The following is a 24428-nucleotide window of genomic DNA, read 5'->3' on the forward strand; positions in this document are numbered from 1 at the left end:
CTCCATCTTTTTCTTCCACTGAGCAGAGTGCCTAGTGCAGGGCTTCATCCCAGGACCCTGGGATCATGACCTGAGCTGAAGGCAGGTGCCTAACCAACTGAGACACCCAGGCATCCCACTTAAATCTTTTTAAATCCAGAATATTACATCAGCCTTTCTTGGGGGACATCTTGGTGTTGACATTTATGAAAGAAGAGAAATCAGTTAAATGGATTTGTCTGATCTGAAGTAGTCTCATTAGACTCAGGCTGTGAATTCTTGGGAGGAGTATGGTGGAAGTGATGCCATGTCCCTAGGTAGACCATATGAGGAAACAAAAGATAGTGGTTTATTTTGGTCTTTGTGTTTATGTCAGAATAAATAATGATGTAATTGGATATGACCTGCTTAATCAAATAAAAATTCACAAGTCCATATTAGAAATAAGTAAGTAGGGAGAGAAGAGAAAGCTCTTCCTTAGATGAAAATGCAAACCGATAACTATAGAAGGAATGATGGACTTCAACCATGAAAATACACTGATCTGATTGACCTTTTAGGCCAGATGCTTCTTTTCTGTGCATTAGAGGATGCTTACGAGCATCTCTGGTCTCTACCTGCTGCTAGATGCCAGCAGCACTCCCCTGGTTTTGACAACCACGAATATCTCCAGACATTAACAGATGTTCTCTACAGGGCAAAATCATGTTGGTTGAGAACCAGTGAGTTAGACAATCTTTAGGGAATACTAAAACTGTCGAGTCAAAGTTTAATGAAGAACAGGATTTTTATATATCTTTTTACAAACTAATTACAAAAAGAAAAGCAGAAATGTTACAGTAGAGAAACTTGGTGGACATCACCTTAATAAGTTATCAAAGCTTTTTTTGATTACTGTTCATATAGCTTTCAACCTTTGTTAATGTCTTCTTTGTGTGTGTGTGTGTGTTAATGTCTTAAGAGGAAGAAAATATGTCTTTTTACTATAGCTTTTTAATAAATATTCAGAAATAAATTCTTAAACATAGTTAACATATAAACTTAATTAACATATAAGCACGGTAATGTTATAGTTTATATGTTTATGTTTAATATTCTTTTTACTTGTACTGGTATTTCTCTGAAATTCAGTAGGCTAATGTAAAAGTACTTGGTGAGATACTTTAGAAAAAGCCTAAATTGTTTACTTTTACAGATGACTTAAATATGCATGACATTTGGCTTGGATTTTGGACATTTTTCATATTAAAGATTTGTTAGACAAAAATGAATTTAAGTTCCTAAGTGAATCTGATTATGTATTACATAAAAACTATATAGATAAAAATTTCTCCCCTTTTCCTTCTCATTATAGTGAGTTTAAATCCTGCCTGGAAGGAACTCGTGGCGCAAAGACCACCCTCAGGTCTTATATCTGGGGCCCTTCTCTTCTCCGTTTTGTCTCAGATCATCATCTGCATTGGATTTCAATCTTTGGGGTTTTTTTGGGTCAAGCAGCAACCTTGGTATGAAGTATGGCAGCCACAGTCAGAGTAAGTTGGTCAATCCATTTAAAAAATCTGTGGAATGTGTGTAACATATATGCATAGTAGAAATAAGTTTTAGAATTTATATAAATTTTGCAGGCAGCTTGATTAAACAATTAAGTTATTTGGCCTATATTTGACTTTATATCATTGTAACTCCTTTTATTTTTAGAAAGATGGTCAGGCAGTTTCTTCATAATCATTACCAAGAAGGGGATATCGAACCAGTTTCTTAATTAGCTACTGAGCTTATCTGTAAAATGAGAGCATTGGAATTAATCAGTGTTTTCTTCTCTAAACCCAGAATGTTTGTCCATCTAACTTTTCTACCCCAGACCTAGGAAGTGACATTTTAAAATCTGAAAAAACTTGTAAAAAAAAAAAACAAAACACCAAGTGCTTCTCTTATTTATGGGTAGAGTGTTCTGTCAGTCACAGATTATAACATTAGTTTAATTAATTAAATGTATAAGCTGGGGTCCCTGGGTGGCTCAGTCAGTTAAGCATCTCATTCTTGATCTTAGCTTAGGTCTTGATATCAGGGTTGCAAAAAACAAAACAACATGTAAGGTATACCCTGAGGTAATTTTGTAGAATTACATTTTTAGATACAAACATTATAGCTTGCTTGATGAAGGGACTAAAAGTTGTCTTTAAAAGTTTTGGGAAACTGAAAAATTTAACATTAGTGTTTGCCTATATGTACCTATGTACATATAAACACTGCAATGCAAAGGAATAGATGGAATTGTTCTGGAGAATCTTTCCAGAATTCATCTGTAGCAGATTAACATTTTGTTATGACTTGCCTGTGCTTATGTAACTAATGTTTTGGTAATGGGTGTGATACATGTTTGACAGTCGTGCCCACTGGAAGCACAGCTGAGAGAGCACCACAGCCACAGAATACTGACAGTACTCAGTGCTTTGCTGGACATCTACACGAGTTATCTTACTCCCCACAGAAACCCTGTGATAGTGCAGGTGATACCCACCCTTACAGGCCAGGAAATGGGGGCTTAAAAATTTAATAATTCCTTGGTTAAACTAAAAAGTGGTAGGGCTAAGGTCAAACTTAAGGTCTGTGAACCTTTACCATGTTAAAATGACTCCCAAAATTTAGTTGTGTCTTTTTAAAAAATTTTAATTTTAGTATAGTCAATGTACAGTGTGATACTAGTTTCATCTCCAAGTTTAAAAAGTAAGAGGGACTTGTTAAATATGATTGGAATTAACTGATTGGAATATAACTAAGGAGAAGAGACCCTTAACACTCTGTTGCCTGTTCTGTATGTTTTACCTTGATATTGTTGGATCTTTTCCTATAAAAACCTTATTTCTGTTAATGGGAGTGATTTAAGATAGTTAAGGTAAAGTTGGTTCCTTTTGGAAAATGAGTATTGTATTTAGTAATGTAAAAATGTTTTGTGTTCTAGTGCTTGTAATACAACGAGAAGCCTATATTGGAATTCTTCACATTTGTACAATGAAAGCAATGTTGATACACATAATATTCAAAATTATGAAAATACCACAGTATTTTTTATCTCCAGTTTTCAGTACCTCATAGTGGCAATTGCCTTTTCGAAAGGAAAACCCTTCAGGCAGCCTTGCTACAAGAATTGTAAGTTTGGCATTTGTGATTTTTATCCTGCTTTCTTTCTTTAAAAATAATATAAGAAGAGTAGAGTTGAAATTGTTCTTTCAAAGTGAAATGGGTCTTCACATAAAATGAACCTAGTGATTTAGATGTTTACTGTCTTGTTTTGTTCTCATGGTAGCTGCCACTCTAAAGTTGAAAATTAAAGCCACCAGTTCTAAACAATCCTGGTTTTCACATACTGTTGCTTCTGGCTCCAGCTTTTATTTTTACAGCCCATTGCAGACAGAGTTAGAATTAGAAACAGGAACAGAGGTTCTTCAGTTGGAACAGTGGGTATTATACTTTGCTTCTGGGTGGTCTGCACAGTGCCAGCTGTCTTTGTCATCATTCTTGATACTGGCACAGACATTATTCACCTGGAATTCTTCATCGGTGTCACCTTTGCATCCACTGCTGAAAGTGTCAGTAAAATGGAGTCTTGTGCCTATGTCGACTCATCTAACTATGGCAGTAGGAGATAACTTCTCTATTGATGAAAACTAGGGTTTATGGGGAAAAAATCAGTTACTGTGTATAAAGTGCTAATTTTTTAAAAAATTGAGAATATACTATTAACATGTGGGACAACTTAATTTTTTTCATAAAGAACTTTAGATTTTTGCAGTATTTTAGAATAAATAGTAGTCATTCTTTTGCTGTAGTTAGAAAGAAATGCCGGTGTTCTGGTTGGCAGACTGTCAGGTCACAGAAGTATAAGTAACATCTGCGAGCATCTCTATCTCATGAGGGTTTACAAAGCATTTTCCCATATGTCTTATTTATTCTTCTACACTATGTGGTTTGTAGGTCACATTTTATTAGTTTCTGTTTTGGACAGGTTAAGACTGTTCACCTATCAGTAATATTGAAATCTGTTTTTACTTTTTACTCTTTTTTTTTTTTTTTTTAAACTGATACTGGGCATCTGGGTGGTGCAGTTGGTTGAGTCTCCAACTGACTCTTGACAGCTTGGGTCGTGATTTCAGGGTCATGGGATTGAGCCCCACATCAGTCTGCGCAGAGTTCGGAGTCTGCTTAGGATTCTCTCTTTTCCTCTCCCTCTGCCCCTACCCCCTCCAAATAAATAGATCTTGAAAAAACAAAACAAAAATCCATTATCTAAAAAGCAGAATCTGTATTACTGAGAGCCATATTGGAAGCATGTTTTGGGACAAAAATCCTCCCATAGAAGGTCAGTCACTTCTTCTTCTAAGAGTACTTCATAACTAAAGTTAGCTTTGGTTAAAGTGAACTTAATTAAAATTGACATACATGTTTTGTTTTTAGTTCCATATTTTTATATTTCAAGGAAGCATGCCCAGGTGTGGCTGAAACATCTATCAGAGAATAATGCTTTCTTTATATAAGAAAACTGGTGTTCAGACTGTTTGATAAGTAAGACGGCGATGTCAGTGAAGTTAGAGATCTAAGTAAATCCACCCTATCCATGCTTCTCCAGTTTAAAAAAAAAGATTATTAATTGCCTGTTTTTAAAATGTATTTTTTGTATTATTTGGAAAATTAAAAAAAAATTAAAGTCTTTGTATTCTCATTTAATTTTGTATTAAGATATTTTGTATTTGCAGTTAGTTTCAAATTGACTTCAATAAGTAGTAAACTCAGTTGTTGATCACTGGACTATTTTTTTAAAACCTAGTATTCAAAATTATGTTTAGCAAAAATACAGCCACAAGGGACGACTGGGTGGCTCAGTCGGTTAAGCCGCCGCCTTCAGCTCGGGTAGTGATTCTAGGCTCCTGGGATCAAGTCCTGCATCGAGCTCCTTGCTCAGCGGGGAGCCTGCTTCTCTCTGGGACGCCTGGGTGGCTCAGTGGGTTGGGCCGCTGCCTTCGGCTCGGGTCGTGATCTCAGGGTCCTGGGATTGAGTCCCTCATCGGGCTCTCTGCTCAGCAGGGAGCCTGCTTCCCTTCTCTCTCTCTCTCTCTGCCTGCCTCTCCATCTACTTGTGATCTCTCTCTGTCAAATAAATAAGTAAAATCTTAAAAAAAAATACAGCCACAAAACCTTTGTCCTAAATACAAATAGCTTGTGTGTGTTTGTTGGTGGATAATCAGAGTGCATGCTGTCTTAAAACATGCCTCCTAAAAAATAAAATAGAAACACTAAAGACAACGTAAATGTATTTTGCTAATTTTCACATCTTGTTTCTGTCTCTTATTGGAGCCCCTTAATCTTGGAGTTATTGATGAATAAAGAAAGTGATAAAATAAAGTCTAGGGTGCCTGAGTGGCTCAGTGGGTTAAAGTCTCTGCCTTCAGCTCAGGTCCTGATCCCAGGGTCCTGGGATCGAGCCCCGCATCGGGCTCTCTGTTCAGCAGGGAGCCTGCTTCTCTCTCTCTCTCTGCCTGCCTCTCTGCCTACTTGTAATCTCTGTCAAATAAATAAATAAGGCTTTAAAAAAAAAAAAAAGAAATAAAGTCTAACTGTATAAAGTAATGTGTAAAGTATAAATAATACTGGGAATGAATGGGGAGAGGTTAAGGCTTTGCTAGAGCTGACATTAGTTTTTCATTTTCTCCTTTAGAATTGACAGCCGTTCTTTGTTAGGACTTGCTGGTTGCTCTTCTTTATATCTAAGCAGTGAAATGTATTAAAACTATTTTGAGATTATTGTTTTTTAAAAATTAAATCTCAATCTCAGGCATTTCAGGCATTCTCGTCAGAAGGTTTTTGTTCTCTCCCACTGGTTGGATTCTGAATTAAACTGAATTTCAGTCTGCGGTGACCCATTTTCAGCTTTAGCTTAGCCCAGTTCTATTTTCTCCTTTAACCATGCTGTCATTTCAAGGACCATGATGATATGGACTTAATTCTTACATTGTCATTTAACTAGATGTGATCTCTTGGGATTTGGCTTTGGTTTTTGCTACAGTTTCTTACTTGCCTCCTGTAACTTTCTGCTTGTGACACCAAAGTCCTTTCTCATTCTGTGAAGATGTTACTGCTGAACTGCTGGTGTCTCCTCTTCAGGGTCTATGCATGTTTTTTTCCTGTTCCTCTGCCATGTCTGAATTGGGTGGAGCAGATACCTAGAGGCCCTGCAGGATAAGGTGGCCTTTCAAAGACTTGAAACTTGTGGTTATAGGTTAGAATACTCCAGTTCATATTTTTGAGGAAGGAACAGCAAGAGGAGTATATATCAAAATCATGAACGAGTATTGTAGGTTTATTTATTCTGTGCAAGGTTTTATTTTTGAGTCATATACTAAGGGGAACGAGCATAAAGGAAATCCTTTATGGTGCCTGATTTTGATGCCATATTCCATCAAAACCATCTGGTATCATTAACAAGTCTGTGATGCCGTAAGTTGGGACATATTTAATAATAATAACTTGAATTTACAAATGATTTGCATTTTAAGGACTAAGTCTGCTCTTCCTTATGGTATTCTCATCATATCCCCATCTTATTAGTTCTTATTAGTTCCTTGACTCTTAAGGACTTGTTCATGTTCACACGCTTTGTGGTAGAATCTGAATTTGTAATGTGCAGAACATTCTTCGCTGATCTCCAGTCACCACCAACACAGGATTTGTTTTGATTGCTGTGTTCTCGTGAAGAGTATTACTTGTACTTCAGTAGCAGTGCCAGGACTGTCTAGGAGCAGAGAGCACAGTCTACTAGAAGATGAAAACCTGATTTTCCCATCTTGGTTTCTCTGTTGATCTTTTCATTTCAGTGTTTATGTACATCTGTCAGCCATGCATTGTTGCTGTCAGATTCCTTTGAACAGCACGCCTCTTTTTCTCCCCTGGCTAAACAAAGGAGAGGTTTAATTACTTATTTTCTGCTTCACATGGAAATCTTGGTGGGTTTTTGGAGGTGTGATCAGAGGGAGTGGCTCTAGGAGAAAGACAGGAAAATTTGAGAAATACTGTTGAGGTGGATGTAAGAAGTTTGTGAGCCTGAGTAAAAAAATGTTTTCTGGCAATATATCAGAAACTAGATTACAAATCTATTTTGCTTATAGCTGTAAAAATGCAGTAAGATTTGGAAAATACTCAATATGGGCTATTACTGTTTTGAAATAACTTTTTCTGTCTCTATGTCTCTCTATTTGTATTCTCTAGCATTTGTATTCTGACCATTTCTTCTTGTCCTTTTTCTGATTTTGTTTTATGTGTGTTTCTGTACTCCCAACTAGCACTTTCTAAACACTTTAACTGTCCATAATAACTATTTGAATTAACTTACATATTGCTTTGGTTGCTACATTTATAGAATAGTTTAGTAGTACTTTTTTAAAAAATAAAAATTGAAGGAAAAAAAGTTTTTACAAATCTAACATGTGTTGTAAATTCTTTATCCTCTTGGTCAGTGACTCAAAGTAATAGTTTCCCCCCTTTGTCATGAATGTTAATAGAACTTCCAGCCTAAGTTGTTAAAGCAATAAATATGTATATTAATGTATATATACAAAATAACTATATAATACACTGTTATTTCTGTGGGACAGTAAATATTGGCCTGTGGTTTTGAACTGACATAATAACAGTTTTTTTAATTTATAAATGACTCCTACATTTAAAAATAGTATGAGATCCTTTTATAGTCCATAAAATAGGATATTAACTTCTTTACCAAATCTGAAGGCTCTATGATAAAATTTTAGTTTTACATGGTCTTACTAAATTACAATAACATTTAAGTTTCAAGATGACCTGAAATAAGAACTTGTAAATAAATATCCAAGCCAAAGAAAAAAGGGGAAAATGTTGGGGAATGTTAGTATAGTGGGGAAATTTCTGATCATTAAGGCTCATTATATAAGAGTATGCTTATACAAGTTCAGATGAATGCTTGTACATACACAGTTAACAGAATGGCCATGAACAGGGAGTTTTATTTTTGAGTTAGGAAAGTAATGCAAAGTACTGCTTGATTGAACTTAACATTCCCAGCTACTGCAGCAAGTGGTGATCCCACATTTAAAATAGTAAATCAGTTCAGATTCTGGATTTTAGCTAACATTTTCTTTGGAAATATTTTTACAGAGGAGGTCATTGAGAAAGTAGGATTCATTTGACAGAAATATGGTCAAACTAGAATGCCTTTATTTAGGATTATAGCTTACCCAATACTGGGAATAAATGTTGTTCAGTACTTTCATAGTTAACAGTAATTAGTGCATACCTCTTTTAAATGATAATCTCATTTTGCTGTACATAGTCTAGTCTCCTGTTTTTGAATTATATATGGGCTTGATTATCTTACAGAGTAGCTATCTATGGGAAAAAGAGAAACAAATGTCCATAAAGGTCTGTCTTTTACTTTTATAAATGCTGTATCACATAAGTGAAATCTTTGAGCCTAAATAATGTACTATACTCTAGAAAATAACATAAAACAGACTTTATATACTTCACCAACCTAAATAGATATATTCAAAACCAAATTTAAGATTGCCAGTATGCCAGTTGTATTATATGCATTTTTATTTTAAGGAACTTCTAATTTAATTGTTTTACTTTCTTTTTCAGATTTTTTTGTTGTGTCTGTGATGATTTTGTATGTTTTCATATTACTCATCATGTTGCATCCAGTTGCCTCTATTGACCAGGTTCTTCAGGTAAGGGTTCAGCACATCAGTTACTACTGGTTGTCTGAGGGCGATGATAAGTAGGATAGCAGCAGTAAGGCAGTAATAGAAAATGACGCATCAGTATTACATGATACTTACACAGCCAAATGGGACTTTTGGAGGTTTGCTAGGACTTAGGATCTACCCTTTCCTTTGCTCTCTTATTACTGGGGACAGAGGTTGTTTTCCCCATAATCTTTTGCTTCTGAATTTTCTAAAATGCAGTTATATTAACCCATATGTAACCTGAAAAGAATAAAGAACATAATTGAAACAACAGCTTTGAGTCTAGCTGATATTTTAAGTTTCTTTCCTGTTTCTTCAGTCTTTGCTTCTGGTTCCCTTTCCTTGTCAACAAGCAAATGTTCCTTGGTCTTTAAAAATAAAGAACTTGGACTCTGTTTCTTGATCTGTCCCTTCTCAACCTACTTCATGAATAGTCTGTACCTACTGCCTCTTCACTGTCCACTGAGTTCATCTTTTCATTAAAAGTGAACTCCACTGAGTTCATCTTTTCATTAAAAACTTCATGATGAAATACTTGTTCTGTATATTAAATTGTTAAGCACAAGAGTAATAAAAATAACATCCACGAGTTCATTATCCAACTGAAATCATTAACATTACCAACACCAGTAAGGCACTATAGCATACCCTTCTCCAAACACCCTGAGGGAACCACCCTTCTCATTTTTTCTCTCATTATACACTTACCATACTCTATGAAGCCGGAGAGATAGTTTTGCTTGCTTTTAACTTGTATGACAGTGGTGTCTTACTGTTTAAATTTTTCTGGAATTGCTTTTTCCCATTAGCATTATTTTTAAGATGCGTCTGTGTTGGTGCGTTTCATTTTCACTACTCTGTAGTACGGCATTACAGGAGTATACTTACAGTCTTTCCCGGGCTCATAGTTGGTTTGTCTCAGGTACAAGCAGCTGTGTTACTGAACTTAGAAGAGGATGACCGTTTATAGTCTGAACCAGCAGTGTGTATATGAGTTTGTTTTCCCATGTGCTTCATTGAGGGATTTAGATAAGCACTTGAAGCAAAAGAAGAAGACAGAAGAAAATCCATTTTTGTTTCTCTTCTGCCGCATGTGTCTTCAACTTCACATTATTTCTTGAAAGAGTGCAGCATTTGACTCACCTCTCACACACTCATCAAATAGTTTGGCTTCTACCCCTGCCAGTCTAATGAAATTGCCCTGGTCAAGGGCATTAACAGCTTTCTTATTAAATCCAGTGGACTTGTCCTTTTAGTTTTTTTCCAGCCTTACTTGACCACTTGTCAGTTTTTGACAGGTTAGGCAGTCATTCTCGAGACTGTAATTTTGTGATGCTGTACTCCCTTCTGATTTTTTTTCTACCCCTAGGACTCCTTGTTCTTAGTCTTCATGGTGGTTCCAGACTCTCCTTCTATTCCTTAAATGTTAATGTTTCACACAGTCCCATTGTTCTTCTTCGTGTTACTCTGTATATTTGGATGAGCTCGTCTGTAGTGCTGGCTTCCCCCTCAGTATCTTCTGTATTGGCCTAGCTCTCACAACTGAGCTTTAAAATTGAATATCCACTGACATACTGAATATTATACACATGGTTCACCTGTCAGTTCTCTCATTCAGCATCTTTATAACTAAGCTTATCCTCATGTTCTCCCTCAACCCTGCTTTTGTCTTTTTTGGTACCACTGTTTATCCAAGTTGGAAGTGTGTGTATATGTGTACTTCTCTTCTCTGCATGGTCAGTCAGTTGCTAGATTCTCTGTTTTCTTACTCTCAGTCTATTTTAGCTTTGCTCCATCCCATTTGCCACCTAAAGGGAAGCTGTTGTTTCTTCACAATACTTTTAACACCAAATGTGTTAATTCTCCAACTCTGGACACCAACCAGGTATCTTACAATTCAGTTCTGATACAGACTACCTGGAATTAGCACAGACCCTACAAGTTAAGGGCTCTGTCTCACAAGAGTGCTCCCCAACTTCAGATAACCAGTTGAAAGTCCCAAGTCATCCATCCCCTGTACTTCTGACTAATTAGCTATAAATCAGGGTTCCTAGAACTTCCTTCTCAGGTTTGATAATTTGCTGTAAAACTCAGGTTAACACTTATTATTTATTGGTTTATAATAAAGGTACAGATAATACGACTAGATGAAGAGGCAGATAGGCCCAAGTCTGAAAGGGTCTCGAGCATAAGAGCTTCTGTCTTTGTGAAGTCGGAATGTACTACCCTCTCAGCACATGGATGTGTTGACCAAAGCAGAAGCTCTCTAAACCCTGAAGTTTTAGGGATTTTTTTTTAAAGGAGGCTTCATCATGTCATGGTCAATTATTAATTCAGTCTCCAGCCCCTCTCCCTTCCGAGGAGGATGGGGCCGAAAGTTCCAAGCTTCTAAATCAGGGCTTAGTCTTTCTGATGACCAGGCCCCATCCTGAAGTCATCCAGGAGCCCACCAAGAGTAGCCTAATTAGAATAAAAAACATGATCCCCAGGAAATTCCAGGGCATTTAGAAGCTCAGGATAAGACATTCCTGTTGCCACAAGACCAAATATATATTTATTATTTTGTGCCCCCATCACTAGTTTTGACTTCCATCATCTTGTCTTGATCACTATAGGAGTCTCCACCCCTGAAATCTTTTCTTGCTGGAGTCATAGGTGTTTTTCTATAACATTAGATCGTATTACTTCTCTGCACCTAGTCCAGTCTTCTGGGTACTCAGTAAATATTTGTTGACTAAAAGGTGAACACATGAAAGGGATTTTTTTGTTTTATTTTTTAGATCTTGGGAATTAACCAGATTTTGAAGTGAAAACTTAGGCTGTATTTGTTAAATTGATTTTTACAGTTCTTTCTGTAACAGTATGTAGAGTTTTGAGTGATACTTCATTATTCGATCAGTATCTGCTTCATTGTTTAAAGACAGGATTTTAGTTTAAAAATAGGGAATTGTTAGAAATTCATGGGCTTTTCAGTCTGTGTAAATAGGGTTTGATTCTAAGCTCAGTTTCTGTACCCTATTCTTTTAACCCTGAGTTAACTTTCGAGTTTTATCTCTGAAAAGTGGATATACTTCGTGGCATTGTTAAGGATTGAGTAGATAATGTATATGAAGGTGCTTGGTATGTAATAGGAATTGAGTGAATTTTGAAATTATGGTATAATGCTGTAATATCAACTGCACACTACAATTTTAACTTAAAAATTTTTGTCTTATAAAAATTTTTTGTCTTACAGATAGTGTGTGTACCATATCAGTGGCGTATAACTATGCTCATGATTGTTCTTGTCAATGCCCTTGTATCTATCATGGTGGAGGTAAGCATTTCAGATAATCAGATGGCTACGTTGCTGCTTTGGGATTCTTGGTGATGTATCAGACCTGGGGGAAGAGGACAGGTAACATTATGAAAGCCCACAAAGAGTTTCAGTCCCATTTTAGTTAAATTGATTTAGCTCTCTCTTGTGACCTTTTCCATGGAAAAGAAACACAACTGATATTTGTTAGGTTAAGTGATACGTCACAGCTGCACTTACACAGATAAGAGAAAATAAGCAGTGAGATAGCAAAAATTCGTGATCTGTAGAAAGGGGAGAAGATTGGTGCTCAGGTGGCCCTAAACTAGTAAATCAGTGCTATGAAATCAGAGTGGGTGTGTACCACCAGAGACCTGTGATATAAAATAAAATCTCCCATTTAAGGAAGGAAAAGAGGGAGGGGGCTTTCTCTATGAAAAATAAATTTTAATAACAGTTTACTGAAAGTATAAAATAATGACCGCTGTGAACTTACTGGCGCTGCTTACTGGAACTGCCTCCTTTGGTATTTACTTCTGAGTTTCTTCTGGAGGTCTTACGTCCTCTTTGATCCATTGTATATTATATAGTTACTCTCCTACTAGGATTGCCTTTAAGTTGACTTCTATAAAAGCAGCTAGTAAGTTCTTATTTGCTGCTTATTGATAAAATTCTGTCTGTTCTCAGAACTGTTACGATTCACTCCTACTATAGCAATATATGAAATGGAAGAAGGAGAGTTGTGATTTTTTAAGTGAAGGATTTCTTTTTAGAGCAAACTTTTGAATTAAAATTAGGTAATTTGTTGGAAAATGTGTATACTTTTGTGATAATAGTTCTCGACTTGAAAATTATGCTTAATTTGTTATCTTTCTAAAAGATGACTTGGTATTTAAATTTGGGCCATAGTGGGCAGTGTGGATATTATGCTACTGATCTTTCTAAGTTGCCCAGTGGAAAGTATTTTTGCTATTTTGTGGACATTAGAAAGCGCATCCAAGATAATATATTTTAAAAGCTTTCCTTTTTCTATGGTGTAAATTCCATCTATTCACACAAATGTTATTTAAAATAAAATTTAAAGAAAAACAATTTTTAGGGAATCCTCTCATAATCTCTTAATTTATTATTCTTGCTCACTATCAAAAGAATTATTTGTGTTGGACTCTGATGAAGTCATATGCATAGATACAGAATTAATATTTTGTTTATTCAATGAAAGCAATTCATTGTTAAGAAAAAAGTCTCAAATTATAAGCATTATTTTAATATGGGAAAGACGCAAGGATTCAAATAAAAGCCATATTTTGTGGAAATTTTAGAGGCCCCATTTTATCAAGAATTTTATGGTGATTTATATTTCTTACAAGAATTTTCTTGTAAAAAAAAAAAAAAAGTCCTGTTATACTTTATCCTTTTCAAATATTAACTGAAATTGTTTATATGAAAACCAAGTCATGTTTTTCACTAATGATGCAGCATTGTATGAGCCTTTTAAAATGTGCGCATTAATAAAGAATGACGTAGTCATTTTTAATTCTTAACTCACTGGAATATCTCTCAGAACTTCTTCCTTGACATGGTCCTTTGGAAAGTTGTGTTCAATCGAGACAAACAAGGAGAATATCGCTTCACCAGCACACAGCCACCACAGGTTGGAAATCAGCACTTACTCTCAATTCTTCACGTGTATTTAGGCTCTTTTAGTTGTGTGCCCTGCCTTCTGTAGGATGGGGTTCTGTTGTGTGTTGCCTCAACCTTTTCCCCTATGCCCGGCATTTCATTCCCTGTAAGGAGTCCTAGAAAATTCTTGGCAAACATTTGTTACAGGCTTTTCAGGACTTCAGATATTTCATAAGTCTCTTTTCCATTCCAATCCTTATCTTCGTTGTGTTATAAAAGTCTTGTTCTCACTGGTGGGAGTTAAGTTTTCCATTTTTCTCTGGTTTTTGTGTTTACAGTTTTCATGAGTCCCATTAGAACCTAAATGGGATTCATGTAAATGACTATAGTTATGAGATGGGACTTGTTCATGAATCAGTTCAGAGGCCAGAAGTTTGAGGAGTTATTTCTCATCTCTTACGAGCAATTACTGTGCCTTAATTTGGGATGGATTTTTAGCTTTTCCAGACATAGTGTCTCTCTTTAGAAAAATTCTCAGAGACCATGCATATCTTCATACAAATCATGGCTTAGGACTTTTGATTGTCTGGATCCATTCAGTAGCCTGTTATATGACAGATAGTAAAAAGAGAAGAGAAACAAATGAGTAAAACCCATTTTTTGGTGTTTGGATGTTGAAGTATCATTATATGCTATAACCTACAGACATACAGATATAACTAATATATGTTACAGGGTTTGTGTAGAAACATTTGTATGTATGTACTTATACAACCTACAAGGTAACATGTAAGGTCGGTCTTATTTTTTTTAAACCGTTGAATCAGCTCTCATCCCCACGTTTAGGTATAGAGAACTTGACAGTACCATGTCTCCCCACCTCATTATCTGACCCATTGCTATTTGTCGGTAGGTGATGTGCTTTTACAAAAACATGTCAGTTCTAAATCTTCTGCTCATCCTGAGGCACAGGGAAAGCTTTCAGAGTTCAAGAGGATTCCCTGGCATTTCTGAGTTGGGCCATTCACTTTACTTTTAGCCTTCTTTTACCTAAGTAGCAACTTCCTGAGCTTTAATTTGCTAGTTCAGCAGGCTTGATGCCGAGAGTAATATCACAGATTGCTTTCTTTGTTAAGAGGTCTGTGGAGTGCTATATCCTTTTCTACTGCTTTATGATGAAGAATGAGATTTTGATAGTAATGGGATGAGTCTGGCTTCAGCTTCAGTTCCTTTTTTTCATAGCAGGGTAGTGATACGGCCACAGCTATTTCAGGGGCTCATGTCTTTAGTTAAATATCCTCTGTGTCCAAGTTTTTTCCCTGGGGTTACCTCACTACATGACCTCAAAGGGTAGACTCTGACTCATATCATCAGTCCCCATATGAAATGTTTGTATTGGCAAAGGCCCAGGACAAGGAAAACGTTTACATTGAGTTTTCAGCAACTCCAAAGAGTTCTCTAACTGTTGATCTAAACAGGAAATGCAGATGCACCTGGCTGGCTCAATCAGTATAGCGGGTGACACTTGATCTTGGGATTGTGGGTTTGACCCCAAGGTTAGGTGTAGAGATTACTTTAAAAAAAAAAAAAAATCTTTAAACAGGAAACGCAGATTCTGAGGAGGCATTATACCCCTATTTAGTTAAAAGTGGGTATCATAAGCCTCCTTTAAAATATTTGAATTGGAAGTTTCTCCTCACTCTACAACCAAAATTAAGTGGGAGAAAATTCTGTCATTTGCTAAATCCCTGTTTTCTAGAAATTTGTTAGTATCTGTCCTCCTTATTTTTAAGAGTTTGTGTCTCTCATGTGAAGTCCTACCTCAGGTATTCAGAGTAGAGAGTGAAGGTGGAGAGTGTTCTAGCATAGGCAGATCCACCACCCCTGTGTTGTGCCACTTTGTCCTGAGATTCATGGAGTAGATAGGAATTTTAGTCTTCAGTTCCTGTAGTCATGATTAAGAAAGCATTTTTTAAAATTACTGGTTTTAGAAAAGACTTCTGTGGGGGCACTGGGTGGCTTAGTTGGTTAGGCACCTGCCTTTGGCTCAGGTCATGATCCTGGGATCCTGGGATCAAGCCCCGTGTGGGGCTCCCTGCTTAGTGGGTAGCCTGTTTTTCCCTCTCCCTCTGCCATTCCTCCTGCTTGTGTGCTCTCTCTGTCAAATGAATACATAAAATCTTAAAAAAAAAAAAAAAAAAAAAAAAGAAAGAAAGAAAGAAAGAAAAAGTTCTTTAGTGTTTTAGCACAGAATGATAGTTTCATCTTCTGACACATCTGTGTGTAATGCAGTTTCACTTCATATTTGTGACCCTTCAAGAACCAGTCAGCTAGTCCTATTACCATAAGGCTCTGATTCTCAGTCAGACAGTTCTGTTTGCCCCTCCCCACCCCGACATTTGCTTGTATCTGGAGGCATATTTGGTTGTCACAGTTGGAGGGGGAGGGCTTGCTATAGGCATGTAGTGTAGGTAGCAGCCAAGGATGCTACTAAATAACTAAATAAACATCCTAGAGTAGTAAGCAGGACAAACCCCTCACCACAAAGATTTTTTTTTTTAAAGCAAGAGAGTGTACATGAGCAGGACGTGGGGAGGGGCAGAGGGAGAGAGAGAATCCCAAGCAGACTTCATGCTCAGTGTGGAGCCTGACAAGGGACTCCATCCCATGATTCCTGAGATCATGACCTGCGCTGAAATCAAGAGCTGGATGTTTAGCCATGCTGAGCCATCTAGGAGCCTCACCACTAAGAATTTTTAGTCCCAAGATGTCCTGGTGCCAAGATTGAAGGTGAAAAAGAAAATGAGAGTAACCTGCTACATCAAGGACTTCTGTGGCTGCTGTAATAATTCTCCTTTGCCACAAACTCTCATTCCACATCTGCCTGCTCTGTGCTCTTTACTACGAAGAATCCCATGAGATCTTTTCAGGCTGCAACTCCTAACCAGCTGTATGTATTCTGGGGGAAGAAAAGCACTATTTCTTTTTTTTTTCCTTCCTTACCATATAGACCGAAGGACCACTGAGTTGGGTTGAAAGTTTGAAAGCTGGAGACCCTGGATTAGGCACCAGGTCTTAGAAAGTTGGGTTGGGAAGTCAAGAGCCCTAACTGAAAATCTCTAGTAACTTTGTCTAGAATATCGGTGAGCTACAAGACACACTGTACAACACCTCCAGCATCCTCCCAATCTTAAGGTATTTCTAACTTCAGTTTCTATAGAAAGAAGCAACATTCAGTTGACTTGTCAAGTCATTATGCATCTAATGAATGATAGAGCAGGGAGTTGAAATCCAGAGTTTCTGATTGCAAGAAGAGTTTTCTGTAAAGCTTTACCCCTGTTTAGGAAGATCTGTGCTGCATATTATCTTACTAAGAAGGATTTGTTAGTATCCCATGTCTGGTAAACTGAGGCCACTTAGTGGTAGATGTGGACCTAGGATCATGTCATGTAGTTTGATCCTGCCTGAAGATTTGTGCCTGATTATGTTTTCCTTTTGTGGGCAAGAGCAAGTATTAACTGTAATCTTTATGCCACTTAGAATACTATTTGAGCTTATTTAGATAGATTGCTTATTCTGATTGTCTTTATTTTATATTCAGGATTGGTATGGAAGAAGACTATTATGAAAACCACAGTATCATTACAACATTTTCCCCATAAGCTTGGCTTTGTATTTTACATGCTACCCATGAAAACATGTCCTTAAAGTAAACTGGCATTGGGATTCTAGAATGAACAGCTTGGAATGGTCTAAGAAGCAGGAGAATTTTAGCTGTAGATCTTTCTGAAACTTCTTTTGGTCTCTTTGCTGGCCTGTGGTAGCTTCTTGCCCGTCTTTGAGGGATACACTTGGCTGTTTAACCATCCCTTTCGGGAGCAAATGAGAAGATCCAGTTGCTGTAATTACAGTGTTCTCCTGCTTCGGGGACTTAAGCCGAGATGTTTGGGGAGACCTGAGTGCTCATTCTAGGCCCCATGATGCTCCACCTCTTAGCCTTCTTGAGGCACAAACTTGACTTTCTCTTGCTACCATCATCTCTTCCTTGGTTCATTTCTTATTCTAGCATGCCTGTAGCACCTTTTCTTTTTCTCTGCCGGTGAATTATATTGTATTTGAGAATGTATGTGGTATGTTTGTGTTTGTAAACTAACAAACCTATGCTTGCCTGTATTTTGTGTGTATGATATTTGGGGAAAGTGTACAGAACAGAATGTTTCTAATTATAGTGGAAGGGGGATGGGGATTCCCTAGTGTTTCTTGTGACTTAATTTATTTTGTCTTAATTACTAGTGTACTTGTTTTTAATGAGGAAATGAAGTTTTTTTTTAATATGCACCTTAATTTTAAAAGATTTCTATTGTGCTTCTGTTTGCAGTGAAATTAGCTTTAATTTTATTGCTTGCCTCACTTCCTCCAGGTAGAAAACAGTGGACTTAGGCATGTCTTTTTCTTAAATTTGAAGACACCGGACTGTGACTTGACTTAATTCAGCCTGCTGTGCATTGTGGCATTGCCTTTCAATCTGGACAGAAAAGACCTATATGTTTTTTCTTATTTTTAAAGTCAGCATTCACCATTAGCCTTTTCCTGTGGTCCTTTAACACTGCTACAAGCTGTTAAAAAAAAAAAAAAAAAAAAATGACAGCTTTCAGATTGATTTAGGAACAATGATCTTTTCCCCAATTAACCCTGAAGAATTTAAACACTGGGGAAAAGATGGATTCAAGTAGTGAGTCCCCTGTTAGGTTAAATATTAAGGTGTACTGTGTATGTGCCTACACAACATGTGTATGTGGACAGGAATTAGGAATTACAGTTGGCCCTTGAACAACACAGGTGTTAGAGGTGCTAACTGCCCTCTCCTTCTGCAGCCCCAAATCTGTGAATAAATTGGGTCTCCTCAAAAACTTATACTGCGGTACCTGAGAGGCTCAGTCAGATAAGCTGTCCAACTCTTGATTTTGGCTCAGGTCGCGATCTCAGGGTTATGAGATTGAACTGCAGGTCAGGCTCCCCTCCCCTGCTTGTTCACACTGTATCCCCACCCCCACCCCCCCACTGCCCAAGTAAATAAATCTTTAAAAAAAACAACAAACTCGTGATAGCCTGCTGTTGCCCTTACTGATAATGTAAGCACACATTTTGTGTGTTGTATGTATCATATATTCTTAAAGTAAGCTAGAGAAAAAAAAGTGTTACTAAGAAAATCATGAGGAGGGTGCCTGGGTGACTCAGTTAAGAGCCTGCCTTCAGATCCTGTGCCATTAGCAAGAACCCGTGCAATATAGCCCAAGTGACCAGGGACAGAAAGATCCCTGGATATTTGGAAAGGGAAGTGAAAACAGGCTGGTCCTCTCCAGGAAAGGAGAAACTGAGATGTGGGGATTCACAGAGGGACATGGCATCTCCATATGAAGACAGAATAAAAGCTAAAAAGGAGAAAAAAAAAAAAAAAAAGTCTGCCTTCGGCTCAGGTCATGCTCCCAGGGTCTTGGGATAGAGCCCTAAGTTGGGCTCCTTGGTCATTGGGGAACCTGCTTCTCCCTCCCCCTCTCCCTCTGCCTGCCACTCCGCCTGCTTGTGCTCTGTCAAATAAATAAATAAATAAAATCTTAAAGAAAAAAATCATAAGAGAAAATTTTCAGTACCATAGTGACTGTATTTATCAAAAAAAATCTGCATTAACGGGACATGCATAGTTCAAATCCATTATTGTTCAAGGGTCAGTTGTGTGTGTTACTTGGATCACCTAGTACCTAGTCTCTTTTGTATCCTAATGTCAGATACTTTCTTGTAGACGTCTTTTAAGGGTAGGATAACTCTCTAGCTATGACATTGAAGAGGCTGCTAGATAAATGATGCCCAGTGGCCCCCGCCCATCCTCATACAGATTATTATTATTGTCTGTGATCCCTGGCACCAGAGTAGCTTACTGTGTTTTGTTGACACAGTGAACTAGAAGACCTTTAAAAGTTCTAAAGAGTTTTAAAATTATTTTTGTTCTCTGCTGGCCAATTTAGAAACACGTTTCAAAACATGTTCTGGCAAATGTGCCTTCCTTGATGATGAAACCGTTTTGGGTAATGCCATGAGAATGCCTACCTCAGTTATTACGTTTCGTTTGATGAGAGTACTTCAGTTGAGAGAAAACCTAGTTGCAGCTTGAGTTACATGTTGATGGCACAACAAAACAACCTAGGATTTAAATTCTGCTTGGAAAGAGCAACAGCCAAAATAATTAGAAATGGACTGTTCTTCAGAGGTGAATATAACTAAGGTCTTAGTATAGTCATTTTAGTTTTCTTATTTCAGGGTTTTTTTTTTTTTTAATCTCAAATTTCAGTTAAATTCTGAGGGCCTGTTCTGAATTTACATTTTTGTACAATAACTAGGGACTGCCTTCTTCTTCTTCAAAGATTAATTTATCTAAGATCACGTTCATTAAAACATCAGGACTGATCCAGAAGGATTTTAGTGCCAGCAGAGCTTTTTGTAATGAAATAATACTAAGAAATAGTACTTGATTTTATACCTTTCTGTATACTTCTTTCCAATAGTGGAACACCAGGGGAAAACATAATTATAAAATGAAAAATGTTTTATATTGATGAAAATGTGTGAAAAGAAGTGATTGACAGTAAACACGATCTGAGTTCTTTTTGGCCGAACAATATTTTCATCATGCTTTATTTTTTTGAAAGATGACATTAACAGTAATAATATTTTTACACTGCTTTCTTCCAAAAATGGTCAGCTGGCTAAATTGCTAGGAGCAATGGTATAACCTGGGATAGAATATGAGGGTTTCCATATTAAATATTAAAAATATCTCCTTTCTGAGTTGTTTAAACTTATTTTAACACATTTGATATTTTGTGTTAAAGAATCCAGATCTGCAAGTTATTTAAAAAATGTATCTGTACACAAGAGAATAGGTACATAAAACTAAGTAAAATGAAGTTGCATTGATAATTTTTAAAGTCTAATCTTAAAAAATATGTTCCTAAATAATTAAAAGCTGACTTTTTTTAACTTGGATTTTTTTTCATTTATTTGTTGTACTCAGAAGTCTCTTATCTTTATGTCTTGATGTATTATGCTTAAAAAAAAAAATTTGTTAAAAACAAGCAGACCTTAATCTACTGGTATGTTCTTTTTTCCCATTATTTTCTTAGGAGTCAGTGGATCGGTGGGGGAAATGCTGCTTGTCCTGGGCCTTGCGCTGTAGAAAGAAGATACCAAAGGCAAAATACATGTATCTGGCTCAGGAGCTCTTGGTTGATCCAGAATGGCCACCAAAACCTCAAACAACAACAGAAGCTAAAGCTTTAGTTAAGGAGAATGGATCATGTCAAATCATCACCATAACATAGCAGTGCATCACTGTTGGTGGTATACTAGTAGCAGGAGAATGTAATTTTAGGACATTCTGATCCTCTGTATCAGAATGGCACCAATTCAATTTATGTCCCTTCTAATACAGTAGCTGATAGAGAGCTTTTTTTTTCTTTTTTTAATAAATGGAACAAAACAAAAAGATTGGCCCATCAGTTAAATTAATAATCAGTCTGTAAAGTCCTGTATCTTCATTCAGTAACTACATATTATATATACTTCTAGAATTTTCTTGTTGCCCTCAGTGATACTCTTTATATAGGGTACAGAAGAAAGTGGTATTTGGTAGGTTTTTAAATGTTAGATTCTGAGACTTGGTTTATCCATTTAAATTTATTTTCACAACCCCGTTATTAGAAAAAGTCCTCGTTTACATACCGGCCCTAAATTTGTGATTGGTAAATAAAATGGGTGTTAATTAGCCTTCAGTGAAAATAGGTAGAAAGCCCGTTTCATTTGATTCCAAAATTTCTTCCAAAGAATTCTGTATATACATACACCAGTTCCCTTTGATAGCCTAGAAGTTTTATGGTGTTGCTTATAGAACAACTCAGGTAATTTCCATTTATGGTTTTATATTTTCTGTACAAACTGCCTGGGTTTTATTTTTCTAATCAGCAAGGTGCTTCACTGCCTTCTTCAGATGTCCCTCAAAGCTATTAAATGGATCTTGTGGTATGTCTGCTGTCACTAGTATAATTTACTTCACTTAAATGTTGTAGAACCATTTTCACTAGGAAAAAAATTTTTTTTGGCAGTAGATACAAATCTGTCTAATATCTCTTCACATCTTTCCCCCCACCCTCAGGTTTTATATCATTTTAAATATTTTTATTTTCTTTTATGTTTCTAATTAAAAGCATAGGATAATAATACATTGGGTTTTGTTTTGTTTTAGTTTTTGAGTTAGACTTCAACCTCCTAAAATTTTTAAGGGTTGGTACATGTCTCTGCTATAAATAATGAGGCTTAAAAATGAGCGAGTGGTTTTGAGTGACAGCTATTTTTTCAAAGCAGTACGAACTTGGTGCGTTTGTTTTATACCATTAGGTGGCGCCAGAGGCCAGAGCTTACCTATTTAAGATTGGACGTTTACAAAGGATACTCTTTGGTTGTAAGAATTTCTGGGAGGAAGAAAAATTGAAATAAAGTTAAAGAATAGACATTCATTGAGCCAAAAGAAATGTGAAAAGTATTTTTCACCTTTCTCTTTTGTCTGGTTATGTTTAAATTTTAAACAAAATTAAAGTAAGTTTAAAAATGCCTTTCTAGTTAAGATCCAGCAGTTTGGCAAAGCCCACAGTTATGATAGACAAGGAAACTGATATTGCTATAAAACGGACACTGAACTCTTAAAACTATGTGATGTTGTCCTATGTTCTTCCTTAACTGGTAGCAGGCTTGTGCTTTCCACTTCCAGCTGATCATTATTTTCCTGATAGATATTTACCAGTTTATCAAACGTTAGCCAGAACTATAGAACCACATGGTTCTCTTTTTTTATGCTGCAGAGACCTGAATGATGTTAGGTAACTATAGGAAAATGTAAGTTACACTCAGGATCACTGTTACTGCTATTGCCACTGATGATTCTTACAAAAATATAATCGAAGTTTTCCATCAAAAAGTAGAATAAGATATTAATACACATTAGATAAGAACAATTGTTCCATGAATGATTCTATGAAGCTATGCATCTTAGACCTCTTGAGCTGTGAATTAGCACTGTTTTCTATAGTTACTTATCCTCTTGATCATTTTCTATTTTCCACATTCATTTTCAGTGTGTACAAGCATTATTCTTAAGTGATTTCCCAGAATTGTAAATTTTATTCTTTGATTTAAATACTGAGTCATATAATGAAAGTAATTGCTAAGTAGCAGCTTAAAAATCCAGTTATCGGTTTGTATTTAACATCTTAAAGCGCACGATCGTAAAGAGCTGTATTTTTTACACCCTTCTTTTTTTTTAACATTTCGGTTTTATAAGGGTTTTGTATCTCATTTGTCCATACTATTTTCAGAGGAATGAGGTTTTTAGGTAGGTGGAAGAGCATTTGTAGTATGTTGGATTTGAACATAGAGAAGGTGGGTTGTTCAAGTTGCAATTGATGGTTTCCAGAATGTTATTTGAAGAATGTCTGTGAATCCAGGTGTGGGTCCTACTCAGTGCCATAGACAGACTGAGTTCTCTCTCTGTAGGTCACCGTTACATAGTAATTTTGATTCTAAACTTCACATTAAATTATTTGAGTGTATACAGACCGAAATTTAAAAATCTGTACATATCTTATTTTGATGTATTAAAGATTAATAAATATTGCCGATTTAAATTTTATTTATGCACATACTTAAGGACAGAAATGTCCGGGAAAGTAATTGTTAAATAATGATATGTAACTTTTTAACTTTTTAAATAAATAACAAGATTTTTAATGTGTGTCTCCCTCAGGGTTGTTTAAAGTTTTTTTCTCCCTCAAATATAAATAGTGGTAACTATATGTTTTGTATCTTCTAGCACCAACTGCTGTAAAGCAATGCTGCAAATAATGCTTGAATAAAAGCGGCTAAGCCAACAACAAAAGAAATACTTTTTATATTAGTTTTATAATTCTTACATTCGAGAGCTTTCCAAATTGCACTTGGCATTTAAACAGAACTGTTGCAGTCTTAACTGTATGTATTTTGTCTCCCGTGTTTGTGAAGATACTGCACAGTGTCAGAGGCATGGCAAATAACATATCAGTGTTTATGTATTCTGTTCCCCAAATGGCTATAGTACAATATCCAGAAAAGAGCAAAATTCAAGCTTTAGAAAACATTCTAAGATCGCACGCATGCAATTTTGACATATCTGAAAATAGGTTTTTGTATATTTATGGTGGGAGGTGGTTGGGAACTTTTGACAAAATGTGGGATGTTAATTTTTGTATAGTCTGTGGGCATTTACACATTTTTAATGTAATAAAATTTGGTAATTATGTGCTCATTAAATTAATAAGATAGTTACTTCCTGTTATGATTTGTGAATTCCCTAAGACTTTGGATTTTTTTTAAGTAACTTTATATCAGAAATGATACTGCATCTTTATATTTTTTAAATTGTATTGCTGCTCAAGAATGGTACCCTGATGTCGAAAAGGCATACATTCATAAATGTACATTCACTGTAAATAACCTTATGAAATCTTTTTTTGGATTGAAGCTATTCAAAATAAAAATTTAAATGAATGAAATAATGGTTTTTTTTTTTCTGTCTCCTTATACATTTGTTCACCTTTTAGCCATACAAATACTGCCCTTTTGGATTTATTTTTCTACTTCATACTTGTGCATTTCCTTTTTTTAACTTTGTA

The 24428-nt window shown here is 36.2% G+C and overlaps 1 protein-coding gene across 5 annotated transcripts in view; it reads left to right on the top strand.

The window, feature by feature from the left end:
- The window catches only part of ATP13A3 (ATPase 13A3), a 93368-nt gene extending 69060 nt beyond the window's left edge, over positions 1 to 24308 (top strand). For 4 of the 5 annotated variants that reach the window (XM_032337487.1, XM_032337494.1, XM_032337501.1 and 1 more), the window contains 6 exons: positions 1334 to 1511; positions 2942 to 3129; positions 8650 to 8738; positions 11992 to 12072; positions 13616 to 13705; positions 20853 to 24308. In XM_032337487.1, the coding sequence (XP_032193378.1) occupies positions 1334 to 1511; positions 2942 to 3129; positions 8650 to 8738; positions 11992 to 12072; positions 13616 to 13705; positions 20853 to 21050 (824 nt within the window). In that variant the 3' untranslated portion in view covers positions 21051 to 24308. The remainder of the gene's footprint in view (positions 1 to 1333; positions 1512 to 2941; positions 3130 to 8649; positions 8739 to 11991; positions 12073 to 13615; positions 13706 to 20852) is intronic. The other variant, XM_032337517.1, reaches the window with a different exon arrangement.
- The last annotated feature ends 120 nt before the right edge of the window (positions 24309 to 24428 follow it).

This window comes from Mustela erminea, chromosome 1 (assembly GCF_009829155.1).
Source record: "Mustela erminea isolate mMusErm1 chromosome 1, mMusErm1.Pri, whole genome shotgun sequence".
In the NCBI taxonomy this organism is placed as follows: domain Eukaryota; kingdom Metazoa; phylum Chordata; class Mammalia; order Carnivora; family Mustelidae; genus Mustela; species Mustela erminea.